The sequence below is a fragment of the Lagenorhynchus albirostris genome, chromosome X, assembly GCF_949774975.1.
Source record: "Lagenorhynchus albirostris chromosome X, mLagAlb1.1, whole genome shotgun sequence".
Taxonomy (NCBI): Eukaryota; Metazoa; Chordata; class Mammalia; order Artiodactyla; family Delphinidae; genus Lagenorhynchus; species Lagenorhynchus albirostris.
In genome coordinates, this window is record NC_083116.1 from 95690923 (window position 1) to 95709828 (window position 18906).

The window sequence follows — 18906 nt, forward strand, 5'->3', positions numbered from 1 at the left end:
CCTGTAGCCCTAGAAACTTCCAATTCCTAGTCTTCTCACCAGAAGGCACATGTTCTTTCTTGCTTCTTTTCCAATTATGCCCATGTGACAGGAGCAGAAATCCATAATCTCCCCCCTCCCACACACGGCATTTCCCAGGGTCCTCCTCTTCCCAGGGCCATCTCTGGAGGCAAACTGTTCCTTCCACCCTCCGCTGTAATTTTCACCCCCGCCCCCATCCTGTTCCCCTCTCCCCACACCAACCACCATCAAGCCCAGTTAACTAAACTCCCTTGCCTGGCAAGGCAATCTGGGCCACCCCAGGGTGGCACAGTCAGTCCATCTGGAGGACAAACACCACGTGCTGGGCCATGCTGAGCAGAAGACCAGAGCCCAGGAGAAACGGTGTCTTGTGGCCCGAGCTGCCCACCCCCCGGGAGAGAAGGCTGTCAGACAGCGAGGCGTTGACCGGCCCCTCAGTGGTATTGGCCGCCTCCGCCACCGGGGCCCTCGGGGCCAGCAGCTTGGAGAGGAGGCTGCTGAACCTGCTCACTGTGGTGGCTGCTGGCTCTGGAGACGGACCTGGACTGGACGCGGTGAAGTTCAGCTCCTCGGGGTCCACACAGAGGCCGTCGGCGGAACGCCCAAAGGCCACCTGGCGGAGGTCCAGGCCGGCCACGGAGCCCGGGGAGGCGCACGGCACGTCGGCGGCGCGCCCAAAGCTCTCCATCCAGTCCCGCAGCCACTCCAGGCGACAGTCGCAGCGCCATGGGTTGCGGAAGAGGAAGAGGCGGCCCAGGAAGAAGCCGGGCTGGAAGGCTGCCCAGGCGAGCACGGTGAGATGGTTGCCGTTGAGATGCAGGGCCAGGAGGCCCGAGAGGTTCTGGAAGGCGCCCTCTTCCACGAAGGCGATGCGGTTGCGGTCCAAGTAGAGCAGCTCGAGCTCAGCCAGCTCGGCGAACCAGGCATGCGCCACGCGGCCCAGCGCGTTGCCGCCCAGGTTGAGCGTGCGCAGGCGGCGGAGGCCGAGGAAGGCGTCGGCCGGCAGCGCGGCCAGCAGGTTGTCGTTGAGCAGCAGATGCTCCAGGGCGCTGCAGTCGCGGAAGGCGCCGCCGTGCACGGCGCGGACGCGGTTGGCCTGCAGGCTGAGCGACCGCAGGCGGCGCAGACCCAGCAGCGAGCTGGAGGCCACGGCCTCGATGCGGCTGCGCTCCAGGTACGCATGCGTCAAGTTGGCTAGGCCGCGCAGAGCGCCGGGCACGCGGCGGAACAGGTTGTCGAAGGCGGCGAGCTCGCGCAGGGCGGGCAGCTCGGCCAGGAGGCGCTCGGGCACGCTGAAGAGGCGGCAGGCGGCCAGGTCAAGGCGCCGCAGGCGGCCGAGTGCGGCGAAGGTGCGCGCATGCAGGTAGCGCAGATCGCCGTTGTGCGCCAGGCGCAGCTCGGCCAGACGCGGCAGGCCCTTGAAGGCGCCAGGCGTGATGAAGGACAGGTTGTTGTGGCGCAGCGACAGGCGGCGCAGCGACGGCAGCGTGCCGAAGGCCCGCTCGCCCAGGAAGCGCAGGCCATTGCGGTCCAGGTCGATGGAGGCCGCCTCGCACGGGAACTCGGCCGGCACCTGCAAGAGGCCCGCGCGGTCGCAGCGCACCGAGCAGCCGCGCTCCACGCTGCTGCAGACGCAGGCGGCCGGGCAGGCGCTCGCGCAGGCGTCCTCGGCGGCCCGGGCGCTGGGCAGGCCGAGGACCACCGCTGGCGGGGGCGGGGACGGGGGAGAGGGGAGGGAGGAGAAAAGACAAAAAAGGAACAACTGTCAGCCACAGGATCGCTCAGGTCCAATCCTACCCGTAAGCGTGGCAGGATGCGGCCATCAACCAAGTTCTCAAACGTCCCGCAGAGCCCTGTCCTCCAAAGGGCCTCGTTCCGCCTCCCAGACCTTACTCAGGTTTCCCCACCCATCACGCCCTTCGCCTTTGCTCTCAAGTTCTGTTCATCAGCAAAACTCAGCTGGAATCCAGGCACCTGACCCAATCCTAAATCCCGCTTCCCACCACCTGTATCATGGCTTGTGCTCTCCTAGACCGCGACCTAGAGGGCTTGTTGTGTCTGCATGCATAGAGGGACCTGGAGGGCATCACTGTGGCCTACGCTCTAGCCTTGTGCTGCCTAGTACCTAGCCCCCATGCACATGGGGCTGTTGAGCATTTGAAATGTGAGTAGCCTGAACTGAGGTGTGCTCGCAGTGTAAAATACACACCAGATCCCAAAGACTTAGTACCAAAAAAAGGTAAACTATCTCATCAATAATTTTTATATTGCTTACATGTTGAAACGATATTTTAGATATATTGGGTTAGCGAAAATATTAAAATCAATGTCGATAGTTTCTTTTCACCTTTTTTATTGGGCTGCTTAGAGAATTTAAACATGTGTGGCTTGCATTATATTTCTATTGGTGCTGCTCTATTCCCTCCCACCGTAAGAATTCAATTTTTGAGGGCTTCCCTGGTGGTGCAGTGGTTAAGAATCCACCTGCCAATGCAAGAGACACGGGTACGAGCCCTGGTCCGGGAAGATCCCACATGCTGTGCAGCAACTAAGCCTGTGCGCCACAACTACTGAGCCTGCAAGCCACAACTACTGAGCCTGTGTGCCACAACTGCTGAAGCCCACGCACCCTAGACCCCGTGCTCTGCAACAAGAGAAGCCACCGCAATGAGAAGCCTGCGCATCGCAACAAAGAGTAGACGCCGCTCATCACAACTAGAGAAAGCCCGTGCGCAGCAACGAAGGCCCAGCACAGCCAAAAATAAATTAATTAAATAAATTTTTTAAAAAAATAATATTCAATTTTTGAAAACCCCCACTGAGCAAGTTAAGGCTCATTAAGAAGGGAGAATTAGGAAACAGGTTGGGAATGAAAGTAAAGCCTATCAATCTTTTTTTTTCTTTAACAGTCACTATAATTAAGCCATAAGGACAGCATACTAAATAAACTATCGATGACCTTCTTACACATCTCAGAAATTACTTGTGGACACTGTGTGGTTAATTCCATTCACCAGTCTTCAATCTCTAGAGCCTTTTTTCCATCCTCAGGGGAAGGACTGGTGCTTATAAATTAATTTTGTTCTGAGCATTTGAATGGAGGATCAGATAAAGCCTTCCAAAGCCCTCCAGGTGGCTTGCCACCTGCAGGAAAGCAGAATGGCATGGGCTGCTTCTGTATGGTAGCCAGAAGTCCCAAGCCCCATCTTCAGTTCCATTGGAAAAGGCAGGATGGAAGAGGCACAAGTTTTATTTTCTGGCCAGGAGCAGCTGGCAGGTGGAATGTGCTCCATCTGAAATTCCTGCAGAGGAGCAAAGGTACCCAGATGTAAAACCCGACCACTGCTATTTATAATTTCTACCTGTCCTCGACAGTACTCCCAAATTCCGGCAAACACCCTGGCTACCGTGCAGTCCCTCCCACTGTGTACACGTTATGCTGCCTTGCCTATCCAAGCCCTGGTGGGAACCTGAAGGTGTGGCCACACAAGGAGTGTGTATCAATAGACGTGCTCGCTGCTGCCTCTGTAGGTTTGCTCAGCTTCCAATGTCTTTTCAGTACATCTGTTATGGACACTCATGTTTTTCTCAGTTTCTAGGAAGGGGATTCAGCCCTTTCAGACTTGGCTGGAGAACACTCAGCCCTTTGAGGAACCCTTCAGTTGTAAACTGTAGCTAGTTCAAAATTCTGATATTCCAGAGACTTAGCTTTTCCCTCTCCCTAAGAACTGTGAACTAGACACCAAGCTTCCAGCAAGGTTCTTGGACCCTGTGCTGGGCGTGGCTGTAAACGGGGCAGCTGCTGGGCGGGACAGACAGACACCCTGTTAGAGAGACAGGGCCAAGAATGTAACCTTAACTCCAGGCATCAGCTGGACAGAGGCAGAACCTTATTCTATTAACTCTTCCAACTGGGTCAAGCAGAGGCATCAGATTTCCTTACAAATAGTCCTTCATTCTACTCTCTTCTCCTTTCTAATTAAGGGAAGTGCACTCTCAACCATATGACTCATGTTTCTGCTCCACAATAGCTAATATTGTTCCAGGCACACTGTATGGCTCAGTAAGTATTTGCAGAATTAAATAGAATTGAAGTCTTCCTCTGTAACAATCCCTGCTGGGGGATGTCATTTATTTTTAAAATTTTGTTAAGGAATTCGTGGGATTATGACAGACAGCATACAACCAATTTGCTTGCATAACGCAAGAGATCAAAGTTTGGGCTCTTCGGCTGCCAGTTGTTTTTTTTTTTAATACATGCAAGAGGGTTGGGGGTGAAGCTTTTTATTGTATATCTTTTTACCTTGTACATTTTGAGCCATGTGAGTGTATTACCTATTTCACAAAATAGATTAAAGTGGGTTTTTTTTTAACTTTAAACACTCAAGATGTCACTATTAGAGACCTATTTTCAGCCTCTGAAACTTTGATAGCCATTAGGAACAATAACTAAGTTACTGGACTATTTAGTGAAATTTAAATTAAATCAAGTAAATTCTCAGAACAGACAACCAAACTCCAGTATTGGTTTACCCAATATGAAGACTAAGTATATGCCTAGTGAGCCAGAAAAACAGGGCACCAAAGCAAAATTTTTATTTATTTATTTATGCCTGTGTTGGGTCTTTGTTGCTGTGCACGGGCTTCTCATTGCGGTGGCTTCTCATTGCGGAGCACGGGCTCTAGGCGCGTGGGCTTCAGTAGTTGTGGCACGCAGGCTCTAGAGCAGAGGCTCAGTAGTTATGGCACACCGGCTTAGTTGCTCCGCAGCACGTGGGATCTTCCCGGACCAGGGCTTGAACCCGTGACCCCTGCATTGGCAGGCGGATTCTTAACCACTGCACCACCAGGAAAGTTCCCAAAACAAAATTTAAAAAAATAATAACATAGGGACTTCCCTGACGGTCCAGTGATTAAGACTCTGCACTTCCACTGCAGGGGGCGCGAGTTCAATCCCTGGTCGGTGAACTAAGATCCCCCATGCTATGAGGCGCCGCCAATTAATTAATTAATTTAATTAAAGGATAATAACATATTTGGGTGAGTTCTGCTTGCAATAATGGCAGAGTAGCTTGATCAGACTAACATTTCTGCTGATTGCTAGTGTCAACTCTGGAAAGATATTTTTAAAAAATCATTTGAACACAACACTGTAAATCAACTGTACTTAAATTTTTTAAAAAATCACTTGAAGGCACTGGAGAGAAACCTAAACAGGCCACCAGAGTAGATACGACCCTTAAATGAAAAGAAGCAAACTAAGTGAGAGGCACATTTAACTGGCTTTTCCTCTCAGGGCATTTTCAAGTCCACACTGCACATGGGCAGTAGAGCTCAAGCAGAAAGCAAGAGTCTTACTGGGCTGAGAAATTAGAGGTCAGAGTGTATAGCAGCAACAGTGGCTGGAAATTGAGGAGGGAAACCATAGGAAAGAGGGAGCCACAAAATTTGCACACAAGCTCTGCTTAGATCCTTGTTTGAGTCCTAAAGTGCATGTATATGGAGTGAGTCCAAGAAGCCAAGAACAGAACTCCAAAAGAACTAAACAGAGATTTCAGCAATTTCCCAGTAATGGAAAGCAGATTAAGAGTTCAAAGTCCACCTAGTTAGAAGCTCTTATAAAATACCTCGACCTTTCCATTGAAACCCCGGAAGGCCACACCTCAGGAATAAAGACCATTTCCCAGGGCAAAGGGTAAAACGGAACTAGGCCTTCCCTAACAAAGACTGAAACCAAGCTTCCCCTGTATCAAGGGGATCTGCCAGTAGTTTAGCTGAAGGCCAGAAGGAAATTCAACACTCTTCAAAGGAAGATAAGAGGATCTAGAGTTTCTATAACCACAATATCTGCTATACAATCAAATAATAGTAGATATGTGAAGAAGAAGCAAAACACGACATTGCTCAAGAGGAAAACAAATAGTTAACAGGAGTAGACACAGTGACAGCCCAGATGTTAGAATTACAAAACAAGGATTTATTATAATTATGTTTAGGAATTTATAGGAAAAGATGGATATAATGCATGAGGACATGGGGAATGTGAATTTTAGAAGTATGGGTCAATTAAAAAAGAAGGTATGGAAACTGTGAATATGAACCAAGTAGAAATCTTAGTACTGAAATAATACCATATCTGAAATTTTTTTTAAAAATCATTGAATAAGAAAAACAGCAGACTAGACACAACGGAATAAATATTCACGAATTTGAAAGAAGTCAATAGAAATTACCCAAAATGAAGCTCAGGGAGAAAAAAGATTGGAAAAAATATGATCAGAGCTTCAATAACCTATGGGACAATATCAACCAATTAGACTAACATGCATGTATTTGGAGCCCCAGAGGAGAAAAGAGAATATGGCAAAAAAATAATTGAAGACAATTTCCAAAATTTGATTAAAAACACAAAGCTCAGCAAACCCCAACTAATATCACACATGCGCACACACACACGTATTATCTAGGCACATCACAGTCAAACTGCTGAAAACTAAAGTAGAAAGAAAATTCTTTAAGGCATCCAAAGAAAAAAGACACATTACATAGAGTAAACGTCAATTAAAAAGTGATGACTGGGGCTTCCCTGGTGGCGCAGTGGTTGAGAGTCCGCCTGCCGATGCAGGGGACACGGGTTCGTGCCCCGGTCCGGGAAGATCCCACATGCCGCGGAGCGGCTGGGCCCGCGAGCCATGGCCACTGAGCCTGCGCGTTCAGAGCCTGTGCTCCGCAACGGGAGAGGCCACAGCAGTGAGAGGCCCGCGTACCGCAAAAAAAAAAAAAGTGATGACTGATTTCGTATCAGAAACAGTGGAGGGCATAAGACAATAGAATTATGTCTTATAAGCTGCTGAAACAAAAGCAAAATCTGGCAACCCAGAATTCTATATCCAATGGAAATATCTTCAGAAATGAAGTACAATAGAGATGCTTTCAGGTTAACAAAATCTGAGAAAATGCATCTCCACCAGATCTTCTGCACAACAAGAGATGAAGACATTGTTTAGCTTGAAGGAAAATGACACTAGATGAAAGTCAGATCTACAGGAAGGAATGAAGAGCAATGGAAATGGCAAATATGCCACTAAATATAAAAGACCTTAATTACTTAACAGACAAGTGACTGTTGAAAGCAAAAATAACAATGTGTTGTGGAATTTATAACATATGTAAATGAAAAATATGACAATAGCATAAAGAATGAGAAGAAGGGTAAACTAAATTGTACTCATAAGGATCTCGTGTTACACATGAAACTGTATAAGACTAATTCAAAGTAGACCACGATACAGACTTGATGTAAGGGATATGCACCACCAGCATAACTGCGTGGGCCACAGAAACCATGCCGCAAGCCCATCTGGGTGCTGACTGCCTCTTGATGCTTTTAAGAATGGGCATTGCAGCGGTGGTGTGGATCTTGTCAATTAAGTGAAGAATGGGGAAGCAAAGGCTTTTCCCCAAACCTTTAAGGTGGGTTTTTGTTTGGGGTGGGTTCCCCCCACCCCGGATTTTTACTTTTAAATCTTAAATGATATACTGCAGGCCTCAGGCATGACAGACAATGAGCAGGTGAAGAACCAATGGGAAAGTGTTCAAAAACTCCTGTGTTAGCTAACAGGCTTCTGAATGTATCACTCTGGTCCACAGAGAAGGCTGGGAAAGGTAGCAAGGAGATGCTGCATCAGCTACTGCAGCCTTCAAACAAAGTTGGTGTCTCTTTGGACTTTAAAATTGTTCCTATGTAGCTTATTTTATTTTTGTTTAATCAAATACACAAGAGGGTTTTTCCATGGGGGAAAAAAAGTAGACCATGATAAATTAAAGATGCATATTGCAATCCCTAGAAAATAAAAAAGAATCTCAACCCCTACCTCACAGCATACACAAAAACTCATTTTAGATGGACCAAAGACCTAAATGTAAAAGCTAAAACTATAAAGCTTCTTGAAGATAACACAGGAGAATATCTTTGTGACCTAGCAGTAGGCAAAGATTTCTTAGGGGAAAAAAAAAGCATTACCATAAAGGAAAAAAGTAATAAATTAGATTCATCAAAATTTTAAAGTTCTCATCTTTGAAAGACACTTGAGAGAATGAAAAAACAAGCCACAGACTGTGAGAAAATATCTGTATATTTTCTCTGTATATATCTCATAAATGACTTGTATTCAAAATGTATAAAGAACTCTCAAAACTCAATAATAAGAAAACAGGCAACAAATTATAAATAATTTTTTTAAAAAATTATAAATAATTTATTAAATAATAATATTCAAATAATATAATTTTATAAATAAACTTATTTGATAATATTATTAAATAATAAACTATAAATAAATAAATCACCCAATTAATAAATGGGCAAAATATTAGAAGAAACACTTTACCAAAAAAGATATACAGGAGACAAATAAACACATGAAAAGATGGTCAACATTATTAGTTGTTAGGGAAATGCAAATTTAAATAGTCACCTATTAGAATGACTAAAATTAGAAAGACTGACCACACCAAGTGTTGGAGAGCATATAGAATAACTGGAACTCTCTTACACTGCTGGTAGGAATGTCAAATGGTGCAACCATGTTGGAAACGATGTGGCAGTTTCTTTAAAAGTTAATCATACACCTGCCTTATGATTGACCCATTCTACTTGTAGGGAAATAAAAGCACACGTCCATACAAAAGGCTTGGGCATGAATGTTCACAGCAGCTTTATTCAGAATAACCCAAAACTGGAAATAACACCAACACCCATCAAGAGTTCAATGGGGGGACTTCCCTGGTGGCACAGTGGTTAACAATCTGCCTGCCAATGCAGAAGACACAGGTTCAATCCATGGTCCGGGAAGATCCCACATGCCGTGGAGCAACTAAGCCCGTGAGCCACAACTACTGAGCCTGCACTCTAGAGCCCGTGAGCCACAACTACTGAAGCCCGAACGCCTAGAGCCCGTGCTCCACAACAAGAGAAGCCACCGCAATGAGAAGCCCGCGCACCGCAATGAAGAGTAGCCCCCGCTCGCCGCAACTAGAGAAAGCCCGCACACAGCAACAAAGACCCAACGCAGCCATAAATAAATAAATAAATAAATGTATAAATAAATAAATAAAAAGGAGATGGATCTATTTGTATAACATGGAAAGACTTCTAAGATATATTTTTTTAAAAAAGAGTTGAATGGGTAAACAAATTATGATATATGCATACAATGGAATACTACTCAGTGATAAAAAGGAATGGATTATTGATACATATAACATGGATGACTCTCAAGATAATTCTGCTGAATGAAAGAAGCCAGACAAAAAAGAGCACATACTGTATGATTCCATTTACAAAAAATTCTAGAAACTGCAAATTAGTCTATAGTAACAGAAAGATCAGTGGTTGCCTGGGGATGGATGGGGGGGGCAGGGAGGGGCAGAAGGGAAGGATTATAAAGGGGCATGAACTTTGGGGGTGATGGCTGTGGGATATGTTCATTATCTCAATTGTGCTGATGGTTTCATGAGGGAACACTTTAAATATGTTTAATTTGTTATATGCCAATTATATCTCAATAAAGCTATTTTTTAAAAAAGATACCATTTGTGTGTGTGCCTGTATGTGTGTATGACTTGTATACAGAATATAAAAACTACTCCTACAAATGAAGAATAATGAAAAGACAAACTAAATAAAAATGAGCAGAAGACCTGAACACTTTACAAAAGAATATATTAAGTAGCCATTAAGCACAAGAGAAGGTGCTTTACATAATTAGCCATTTGGGAAGTGCAAATTAAAACTACAGTGAGATTTCCCTACACACTCACTAGAATGGCTGACAACCCTACATACTGGTGAGGATATAGAACAACGGGATTCTCTTACATTGTTGATGTGAGTGGAAAATAGTTCAGTAACTTTGGGAAACTTTGACAGTATCTATTAAAGCTAAACATATGACTATGATTCAGCAATTCCATTCCTAGGTATTTACCCAAGAGAAATGAAAAAAAAAATGTCCACATAAAGACTGTACAAGAAAGTTCACTGTGGCTTATTCAGAATAGACCAAAACAGGAAATTACTCAACAGCAGAGAAATAAATTACAATATAGCCATACAGTAGAATACCACTCAGCAATAAAAAGGAACAAACTATTGACACAACAAAAACATTACAGTGAGCAAAAGAGAGCTGACACATGAGTACATACTATACGATTACATGTACATGCAGTCCCAGAACAGAGCTGCTGGAAGTGGCTCTGGGAGCTCAACAGAACATGGCCTGCAGACGTATTCCACCCCCAAAGACAGCAAATATGCACAGGGCAGAGTTTGGGAAGTATGGTACCATATGTTGTCCAGGTGATATAAGCATGTCTAATGCTATTCAAATTAACCACAGTTTATGGGTTTCTTTTGCTCTTATAACAACCAACTTTTAATAAGTATTTGCTCGGGCCAAAGCTTGCTCTATATATTATTCCGTTTAATGACAACCCTGCAATGTAAGTATTCTTCTCTTCTACTCACAAAAAGAGGAAACTCAGGTTCAGGGTGGTTAAACACCATCAACCTTTGATTTTTGTCTTTCCACTGTACTGTACTACCCCCCACCCCCCAACCCTAGCCTTTCTGAGCTTCTGTTTCTTTAACTGTGAACTGAAGAGCCTGCACTTCCTGACCTTGGAGGGCCCTTCTGGCTCTCATTTTCCACAGTTGGACAGCAGCTGTTGCCAAGCACCACGTCTAAGAAAAAATACCCCACTCAAAACCCCATATTTCTCTGCAGCCTCCTCCAAGCCACAGCTGTTTGGACTGCAGGTGAACTTTTTTTTTTTTTTTTTGCGGTACGCGGGCCTCTCACTGTTGTGGCCCCTCCCGTTGCGGAGCGCAGGCTCCGGACGCGCAGGCCCAGCGGCCACGGCTCACGGGCCCCAGCCACTCCGCGGCATGTGGGATCTTCCCGGACCGGGGCACGAACCCGTGTCCCCTGCATCGGCAGGCAGACTCTCAACCACTGCGCCACCAGGGAAGCCCAGGTGAACATTTGAACTAAGCAGAGCCAATCAGATTCATTCCTTCCCTGTGAACATGGAACAGGCAGCGAGATCATGTGAGCACCAACTGCTATATAGCATTGGGGCTGGGGTTTGTACCAAAGCCATGTACAGGTCAAAGTCCTCAGGGAGTGGGAGCCAAAGGCAAGGTAAGGAAACTGGTGTGCAGAGAGAGGAGTAGATTGGCCCTGAGAATCACAGAAAAGGAGATAAGGGACAGTGGAAAGCTCCCTTTAGTTCCCATAAGGCCCTGCTATAGCTATTTCTGTGACATTTCCCTGCTTCCATTTCAGAAACCCACTCAAAACATCTGGGCAGACCAGTGGATTTCTGTTCCTTGCAACCAAACCATCTCTGCTTGTAGTGGACATTTGATGCCTTTTCCGGCTACCCAGCTCCTTTTAAGTAGTGTTCATACATTTAGGGAATTTCCTACATTGTAAGTCCTGCCTCCTCAACACAGAAGCCAGAAACTCTCTTTTCTCAACTTCCCTTGCAGTTAGGGCCCAGGCATGTGACCTAGCTTTGCCTGTCAGAAGTAGGCATCAGGCAGAAACCATTTTCTGGCCAGGATGGTGGCAGAGGGCATCTGGCTTCCAGGCTCCCATGGTGGAATTTCAGGCACCCAGCACCCAGCATGATGCCTGTGAACGGTCAGGTGTGTCCGCCAGTGGTGGTGGCCATGGGGTCTTTGCTGGAACTGCCCCACTACCTGATTTAGGCATTGCTCCAAGCAGTGGACCTCCAACCAGGAAGCCTGGGAACACCTGGCATCCCTGAATAAACCCTTTCTCGTCTTCAGTGACCTGGAGCGGGTTCTATGGCTTTGCAGTGAGATTCCTGAGCAACGTCCTAAGTAAGACAGGTTCCCGTAATCCCTTGGGTACCATCTCCTCCTTCTGGCCCCTCCCCCTTTCCCTGAGAACCTCATGAACTCCTCACCTTGAAAGAGAAAACAACTCAAATTCGAGACCAGGCAGCACCCCCTCAACCAAAAGGAAGCTCTTTGCCATTCATTGGCAGGAAATATAGAAAATGGAATCAAAAATTGTTTAGGCCATCCCCAATTTTTCCAAATTCAAATGAAAAGCGGCCTCTCCTGGAATCAGAAGGGATCATTCCAAAGACAAATCTCTTTGGCTGTCCAGAGCTGAGTTCCATGGGAATCCCTTGGCCAAAAAAACATTTACCAATTAAAATAAAGATCCCAGGTTGTGAGAAGAGGAAGTCAAACTCATTAGCAGTTCCTTAGCAATTTATTTTCTCCCATCAGAATTTTTGGGAAGGCTCCATGTGGAAATCTGAAAAGGCTTCAGTGCTTTTATTCCCAGCCTGAGGTAGGGAGGGGAAGATGAGAAATTCAGCAGGATGGGCCTCAGCTCAGCCTGCCTCTGTCATAGCTCCAGGATTCACATGTGGGGCATTCCAGAGCATTTGGTCTGGAAACACTCCTCCTGAGGGTGCGGCCTCTCACGTTAAATCTCTCGTAAACTCTGATGACACTGCCTTTTCCCCCCTGCTCTCTCATACTGCTTTTTTTGTTGTTTTTTTTTCTTTTGTTTCTCAGTTTCCTCATCTGTAATAGGTGGACAATTATGAGGAACAAATGACTTGTAATACTTGAAACAGCTGTGAAAGCATTGGGCCAAGCTAACAGCAGATTCCATGAGCCACTGTTGTCACAAGATTAAATCTCACCAAGGGACCAGTACTTCAAGGACCATGTGAATATCTGCCCCAGAGTGGAAAACAAAATACCAGGTGTCAGAATACTGAAGTTATTACTACAAGTAAACTACAAAGGAAGAATCTAGAATGGTTCTCTACCTGGGCTGCACATTAGAATCACCTAAGGAGCTTTTAACCAACTCACAACTCACCAGACAGATTACATCAGAATCTTCAGGTGTGGAAGCAGGCATCGGTACTCTAAAAAGTTCCACAGGGAATTCCAATATATAGCCCAAGTCAAAAACCAAGGGTCGGGCTTCCCTGGTGGTGCAGTGGTTAAGAATCCGCCTGCCAACGCAAGGGACACAAGTTCAAGCCCTGCTCCCGGAAGATCCCACATGATTCAGAGCAACTAAGCCCATGCACCACAACTACTGAGCCTGAACTCTAGAGCCCATGAGCCACAGCTATTGAGCCCCTGTGCCACAACTACTGAGGCCCGCGTGCCTAAAGCCCGTGCTCCACAACAAGAGAAGCCACTGCAATGAGAAGCCTGCGCCCCAAAACAAAGAGTAGCCCCCGCTCACCGCAACTAGAGAAAGCCTGTGCGCAGCAATGAAGACCCAACACAGCCAAAAATAAAAGAAAGAAAAAAAGAAAATCCAATCCCCCCCAAAAAAAACAGGGGTCTAGGTGGACCAACTTTACAAAGATGGGATTCGTCTGTGTGGTATCAAACACTACAGGGTGTAACATAGTTATTGCATGCCCCAGCAATTCCACTCCTAGGTGAAAGTGGGTGTTCTAACAAATACTTGTACGCAAGCGTCCATAAGGCACTATTCACAATAGCCCAAAGATGGAAGCAACAAATGTTCAACAACAGGTAAATGGATAAACAAAACATGGTCTAGCTACACGGTGGAATATTAATCTGCCGTAAAAAGGAATGAAGTACTGACACATGCTACAACGTGGCTGAACCTCAAAAACATTATGCTAGGGGAAAGCAGCCAGACACACAAGGCCACATGTGATTCCACTTATATGATGTATCCAGAATAGGCAAAATGGAGAAAGAAAGTGGATTAGTGGTTGCCTGGGGCTGACGGAAAGAATAGAGTAGTGACTGCTTAATAGGTACCGGCTTTCCTTTTGGGATGTGAAAATGTCTTGGAACTAGATAGAGGGGATCTATGCACAACATTGTGAATGTACTAAATGCCACCGAATTGTACGCTTTAAACTGGTTAATGGTTAATCTTTTGTTATGTGAATTTTACTTCAAACAACAACAAAAAAGGTACAAGGTGTCCCTGAATTGGGGCAAATACCAGAAATGGGTCCCTGCCTTGGTATTCTGGTCCAGTATACTGGCCAGCCCCCGAGCTGCAGGGAGGCAGGCGGCGATGGCCGGGCTCAGATGCCCGCACAATGATGTCTTTTTTTAATTATATTTTTTTGGAATGATGTCTTAATGCAGACCAGCTGAGGGATTTCTCCGTAGGTCCACAGCGTTTCGAGTATATGCTTTTGCCCCTTGAGGTTTGCTAGGAAAAGAGTTACTCATGGAGTTTCCAACCACAGGCTGAGTTTGAAGTGTTTCTTCATCCTCATTGTTTTCAAAGAACTTGTGCCTCACGAAGCCAAAAGAGCAAGGGAAAATGTGGTCCATTTTCTGATTTCAGCAAAATCTCTTCAGCCACTTTGGCTCTACAAGTCATTCCCCTCCCACCCTCGGTAAATGCTATCCCAATTACTCCTCAGACCAAGCCCCAGTGCTGGATTTTCAGAACCAAATGGGCTAAGGGAAGCAGAAATGCAGTGAGGGAGACCATTCCATGGCCTCTCATCTCACAGTGATCCCAGAACTTGCTTCTCACATCATGCGGGTATCTTCTGTGACAGAAAAGAAAGGCTCATGGATTCACACTGCAGCGTTGCTGGCCAATGTGAATCATGGTGGCGGGGGTGGAGAAATCAGTTGGTCTTCAGAGGGGTGGTCTGCTGACGGCCTCGCAGGCCCTGTGGATCTCGAGGTGGAGAGCTGTCCCATCTGAGGAGGAGAACACTAGGCCCCAGAAAGTCCTCCAGGTCTAAATACAACTGCTCCAAACTGGAAACAACTTAAGTGCTCAACGATAGAGTAATGGATAAACAAACCAGTACACCCAGGCAAGGGAAAACTACTTGGCAATCAAAAGGAAGGAGCGACTTATCTATGTAATGACGTTGATGAAACTCACCCACATACTGCCCAGCTCTCCACAGTGCCTGGCTCTCAATAACGAGGGATTTGTTCTCTTTGGGGTGCAGCTGCTCTCTCCCTACAACCTTCCTTTTTTTCTTTAAAGTCAAGTTGATTCAGGTATAATTTACTTACGATAAAACATATCCATTTTAAGTGTACGTAGTTCAGAAAGTATAACAAACATATACACCCACATAACCCACACCCCAATCACAATTTAGAATATTCCTACTACCCAGAAAGTTTCCTCAGGCACCTTTTTTTTTTTTTTTTGCGGTACGTGGGCCTCTCACTGTTGTGGCCTCTCCCGTTGCGGAGCACAGGCTCCGGACGCGCAGGCGCAGCGGCCATGGCTCACGGGCGCAGCCGCTCCGCGGCACGTGGGATCTTCCCGGACCGGGGCACGAACCCGTGTCCCCTGCATCGGCAGGCGGACTCTCAACCACTGCACCACCAGGGAAGCCCTCTCAGGCCCCTTTGACAGCAGTCCCCTCCCCATCCTCTGCTCCAGGATAGTTTCCGAAGTATAGTCTTGCCTGTTCTAGAACTTCATGTAAATGAAATAAAACGGTTTTTTCAGTCAACATTGTGTTTGTGAGATTCATCAATGTTGCTCCGAAGATCAGCTGATTCCTTATTATTGCTGAGCAGTGTTCCGTCGTATGGCTGTACCGCCATTTGTGTATTCAGTCACCTGCTGATGGACAGTTGGATTGCTTCCAGTTTTCACCTATCGTGACTAAAGCTGACTAAAGTGACTAAAGTCACCTATAGTGACTAAGGACTTGGGCGCAAGTCTTTTTGTGGACATGTGTTTTCATTTCCCATTTATCTAGGAGTGGGACTGCTGGCTCATATGGTAAATATATGTTGAACGACCCAAGAAACTGCTAAACAGTTCTCCACGGGGGCCGTGCCGTTTTGCATTCCCACCAGCTGGGGAGTCCCAGTCGCTTCACATCCTCACCAACAACTGCTATGGTCTTTTTGACTAGCCATCCTAGTGGGTGTGAGGTGGCATCTCATTGTGCTTTGGATTTGCATTCCTCCAATGACTACTGATGTGGAGCATCTTTTCATATGCTTATTAGCATTTTGCATATCTTCCTTGATGAAACAGCTATTCAAAAATGTTTGCCAATTTTTAAAAATTGGGTTGTCTTATGATTGGATTTGAAGAGTTTTATATATATATATATTTTTTTTTAATGCAAGACCTTTATCAAGTATTGTCATGGTTCTAATCTGGACAGCTTCACCCATTCAACAAGCAAACCCTTATTAAGAACTTACAGTAAAAAAAAAAAAAGAACTTACAGTAAGACTCTAGAGACAGGAGGCAAATAAGCCCCAAACCCTGGCCCTCATTAAAGACTCATGGTTTAGAGCAAGCCGAGGGTGAAGACCCCTGTAAAGCAAGACAAGGAAGTGGGATATTGTGGACAGCAGGAAGACCCTGAAGGGGTTGCCATGGGGGAGGGGGGAGAGGAGAGGCATTTCCAGGAGACTCTCCTGTGGAGAATTTCTGTTTCAGTTTTGCCCTAGATTTACCCTGCTACGAGCCACCTCTGATTCCACCATGATCTTGTTTTGTCAGGCTGATTCAGTCATTTTTCTCTAGCTGGGGTGGTAGAGTCCTATCCCTGCCTGCTTCTCGGGAACACGTTGTCTGCAATCCTTGTGACTTGTAGTCAGAGTAATATTGTCTGTGCTGCTGAGTGCATTTTAAATGAAAGCGCCAGGGGATGTGGAGATGGTCATTAATTTTAAGTGCATCTATTGTTAGCAAATGATGTCACCGCTCAGCTCTCCAATTTGTCACAAGAAGCCTGTCTGTATTTCGGGTCTCTGCAGCAGGGACAGTTCCTGTTTGGCAGCATGCAGGCTATGAATACTGTCTGCTTTCTGTGAGGAACGAAAGAGCTTTGGGTACAGAATTAAAATAATGTTGGCTCTTCGAAGCAAACATTCTGTCCCAATGAGTCAATCAAACTTCATATCCTTTCTAGGTAGGAGAAATGGCAAGGAGCTGACTGTTTGTAATTATATAAATGTCAACCTCTATCCTTTGGAGACTCCTGCAGCTAGGAAGTCATGTCCTATTTATCCATACTGTTCCCTGAGCCTTGTTCCAATTTTTTTTTGCTCATTTACTTATTGAGCCGGCCATTAAAGAATGTAAGTTTCTCAAGGACAAAGGGTATGCAATTATCTCTCTCATGATATCCCTAGAGTGTACTGAAGGTACAGTGTGTACCTGTTGATTCCTTGAATACAGCAAGTTCTACTTTTTGAAAAGGTGGAATTAAAGAATAAGAAAATTCTATTACTACCATTCTTAGACTTATCTGGTAACATTTTCTCTGCCAGCATGGCATAGAGAGGTCTATTATGTGGGTCGTTATAACCTCAAATAATTATACATTCACCTGAGGGTCAGAAGAACAGAGTCTGTGTAAATTGCTTACTGCAGAACTTAACAAGGGATTTTTCCTTGGGCTATCTCTGTTGGGTTGGAACACCTGGAGCTGTAGAGGTGTGGAAAAAAATTGGGGATGAGTCTTCTTGTTATATGAAAACCCATATAACAATAGGACCAAAAAACTTGGAAAAAATTCCTAAACGTCCATAGTTACATAATTCCAACATGATATTTTTCATGTCGTCTTCCTCCTTTAGGAAGATGATTTCTTTAAGGGATTTTTTTTTACATCTTTATTGGAGTATAATTGCTTTACAATGGTGTGTTAGTTTCTGCTTTATAACAAAGTGAATCAGCTATACATATGCATATGTTCCCGTATCTCTTGAGCTTAAAATAATGTGATTAGAAAACCACTATAGTTTTTGGTAATTACATCAATGAATTCATATCTGAAATTAGAATAAGAAAACCACCAAGAGTTTATTTCATATATTTGGCTCGGGAGTTTTGTGTTTAAAACAAACAAAAACACCACCCCGCCGCCCCGACCTGCTGTTTTCTTTAACTCTCTGTACCCTCCCCCATGATCGCACATTCAGTGAAACCTAATCAGAAGTATTGGTGTCCAGGTACAGCTTTCATGGAAGCCACCTGAAGCCCACACTTCTTGGGTAGAAGCCCTGTGGTTTCCATGCATGTTCTAGCATCTTCTACTGACTTCCCAACCCCCACGCCCACTGGCAGGTGTCTGCTAGGGGACGGAAGGAGGGGGCCTTGGAACTCACCATGCAGCAGCAGGAACAGCATCCCGCAGCTTTTCACGCACCTGGTGGCTTAAAACCACCCAGCTGTGGAATCCCTACCTAAGGGGAGAGAGCACAGGTCACCGGGTGCCCAGGAGGGGTCCCTTGACAACCAGGTCACTCAGGCCCCTCTCTATACCTCCACTTCCTCCTGAATGCCCTGCCTTTCCCCCTTCTTCTCTGCACGCATTTCTCCCCATCACCTTGGTGCTGGGTTAAGAAAAACCAGTGACAACAGCCAATCAGATGCTCCCCCCAAACTGACAGCTTGGATGTGTTTGGAAACCCTTCGTCAGCAGCAACTCACACGGACTCACTGACAACCCAGCAAGGAAATGGACAGAGAGGAAACCTCTGCAGAGAAGCATTAGTGAATAGTCCCCAAATGTTGCTTACCATCCTGGGGCTCTGCCTGATAGCGCTCCTCCTCCAAGGTGCCCTTCGGCTCCCCCAGCCCATCCATCTCCCAAGTCAAGCAGCCACAGATGCTAAAAATGATTCGACAGAGAAGGAAAGTGGGGGCAGGGAGGACGGTGAGCCGGGGCAGAGGAGAAATAGTTGCTTATGCAGGTTTGAGTGTGCCTATTTTTCTTTCTCCAGATTTAATGGCAGGAAAATCCTGTATCAGATGAGGATTAACAGAGATGAGAGAACGTGTCTGCCTTTCGAATCACCAA

General features: G+C 45.8%; 1 protein-coding gene across 1 annotated transcript; it reads right to left on the minus strand.

The window, feature by feature from the left end:
* Positions 1-313: 313 nt before the first annotated feature.
* Positions 314-18692, minus strand: NYX (nyctalopin). Its single transcript, XM_060137359.1, has 3 exons — positions 18626-18692; positions 3118-3227; positions 314-1726 (listed from the first exon to the last, which is right to left on the minus strand). The coding sequence occupies exons 1-3, from the start codon at positions 18690-18692 to the stop codon at positions 314-316; spliced, it is 1590 nt and encodes a 529-aa protein (XP_059993342.1).
* Between the last annotated feature and the right edge of the window lie 214 nt (positions 18693-18906).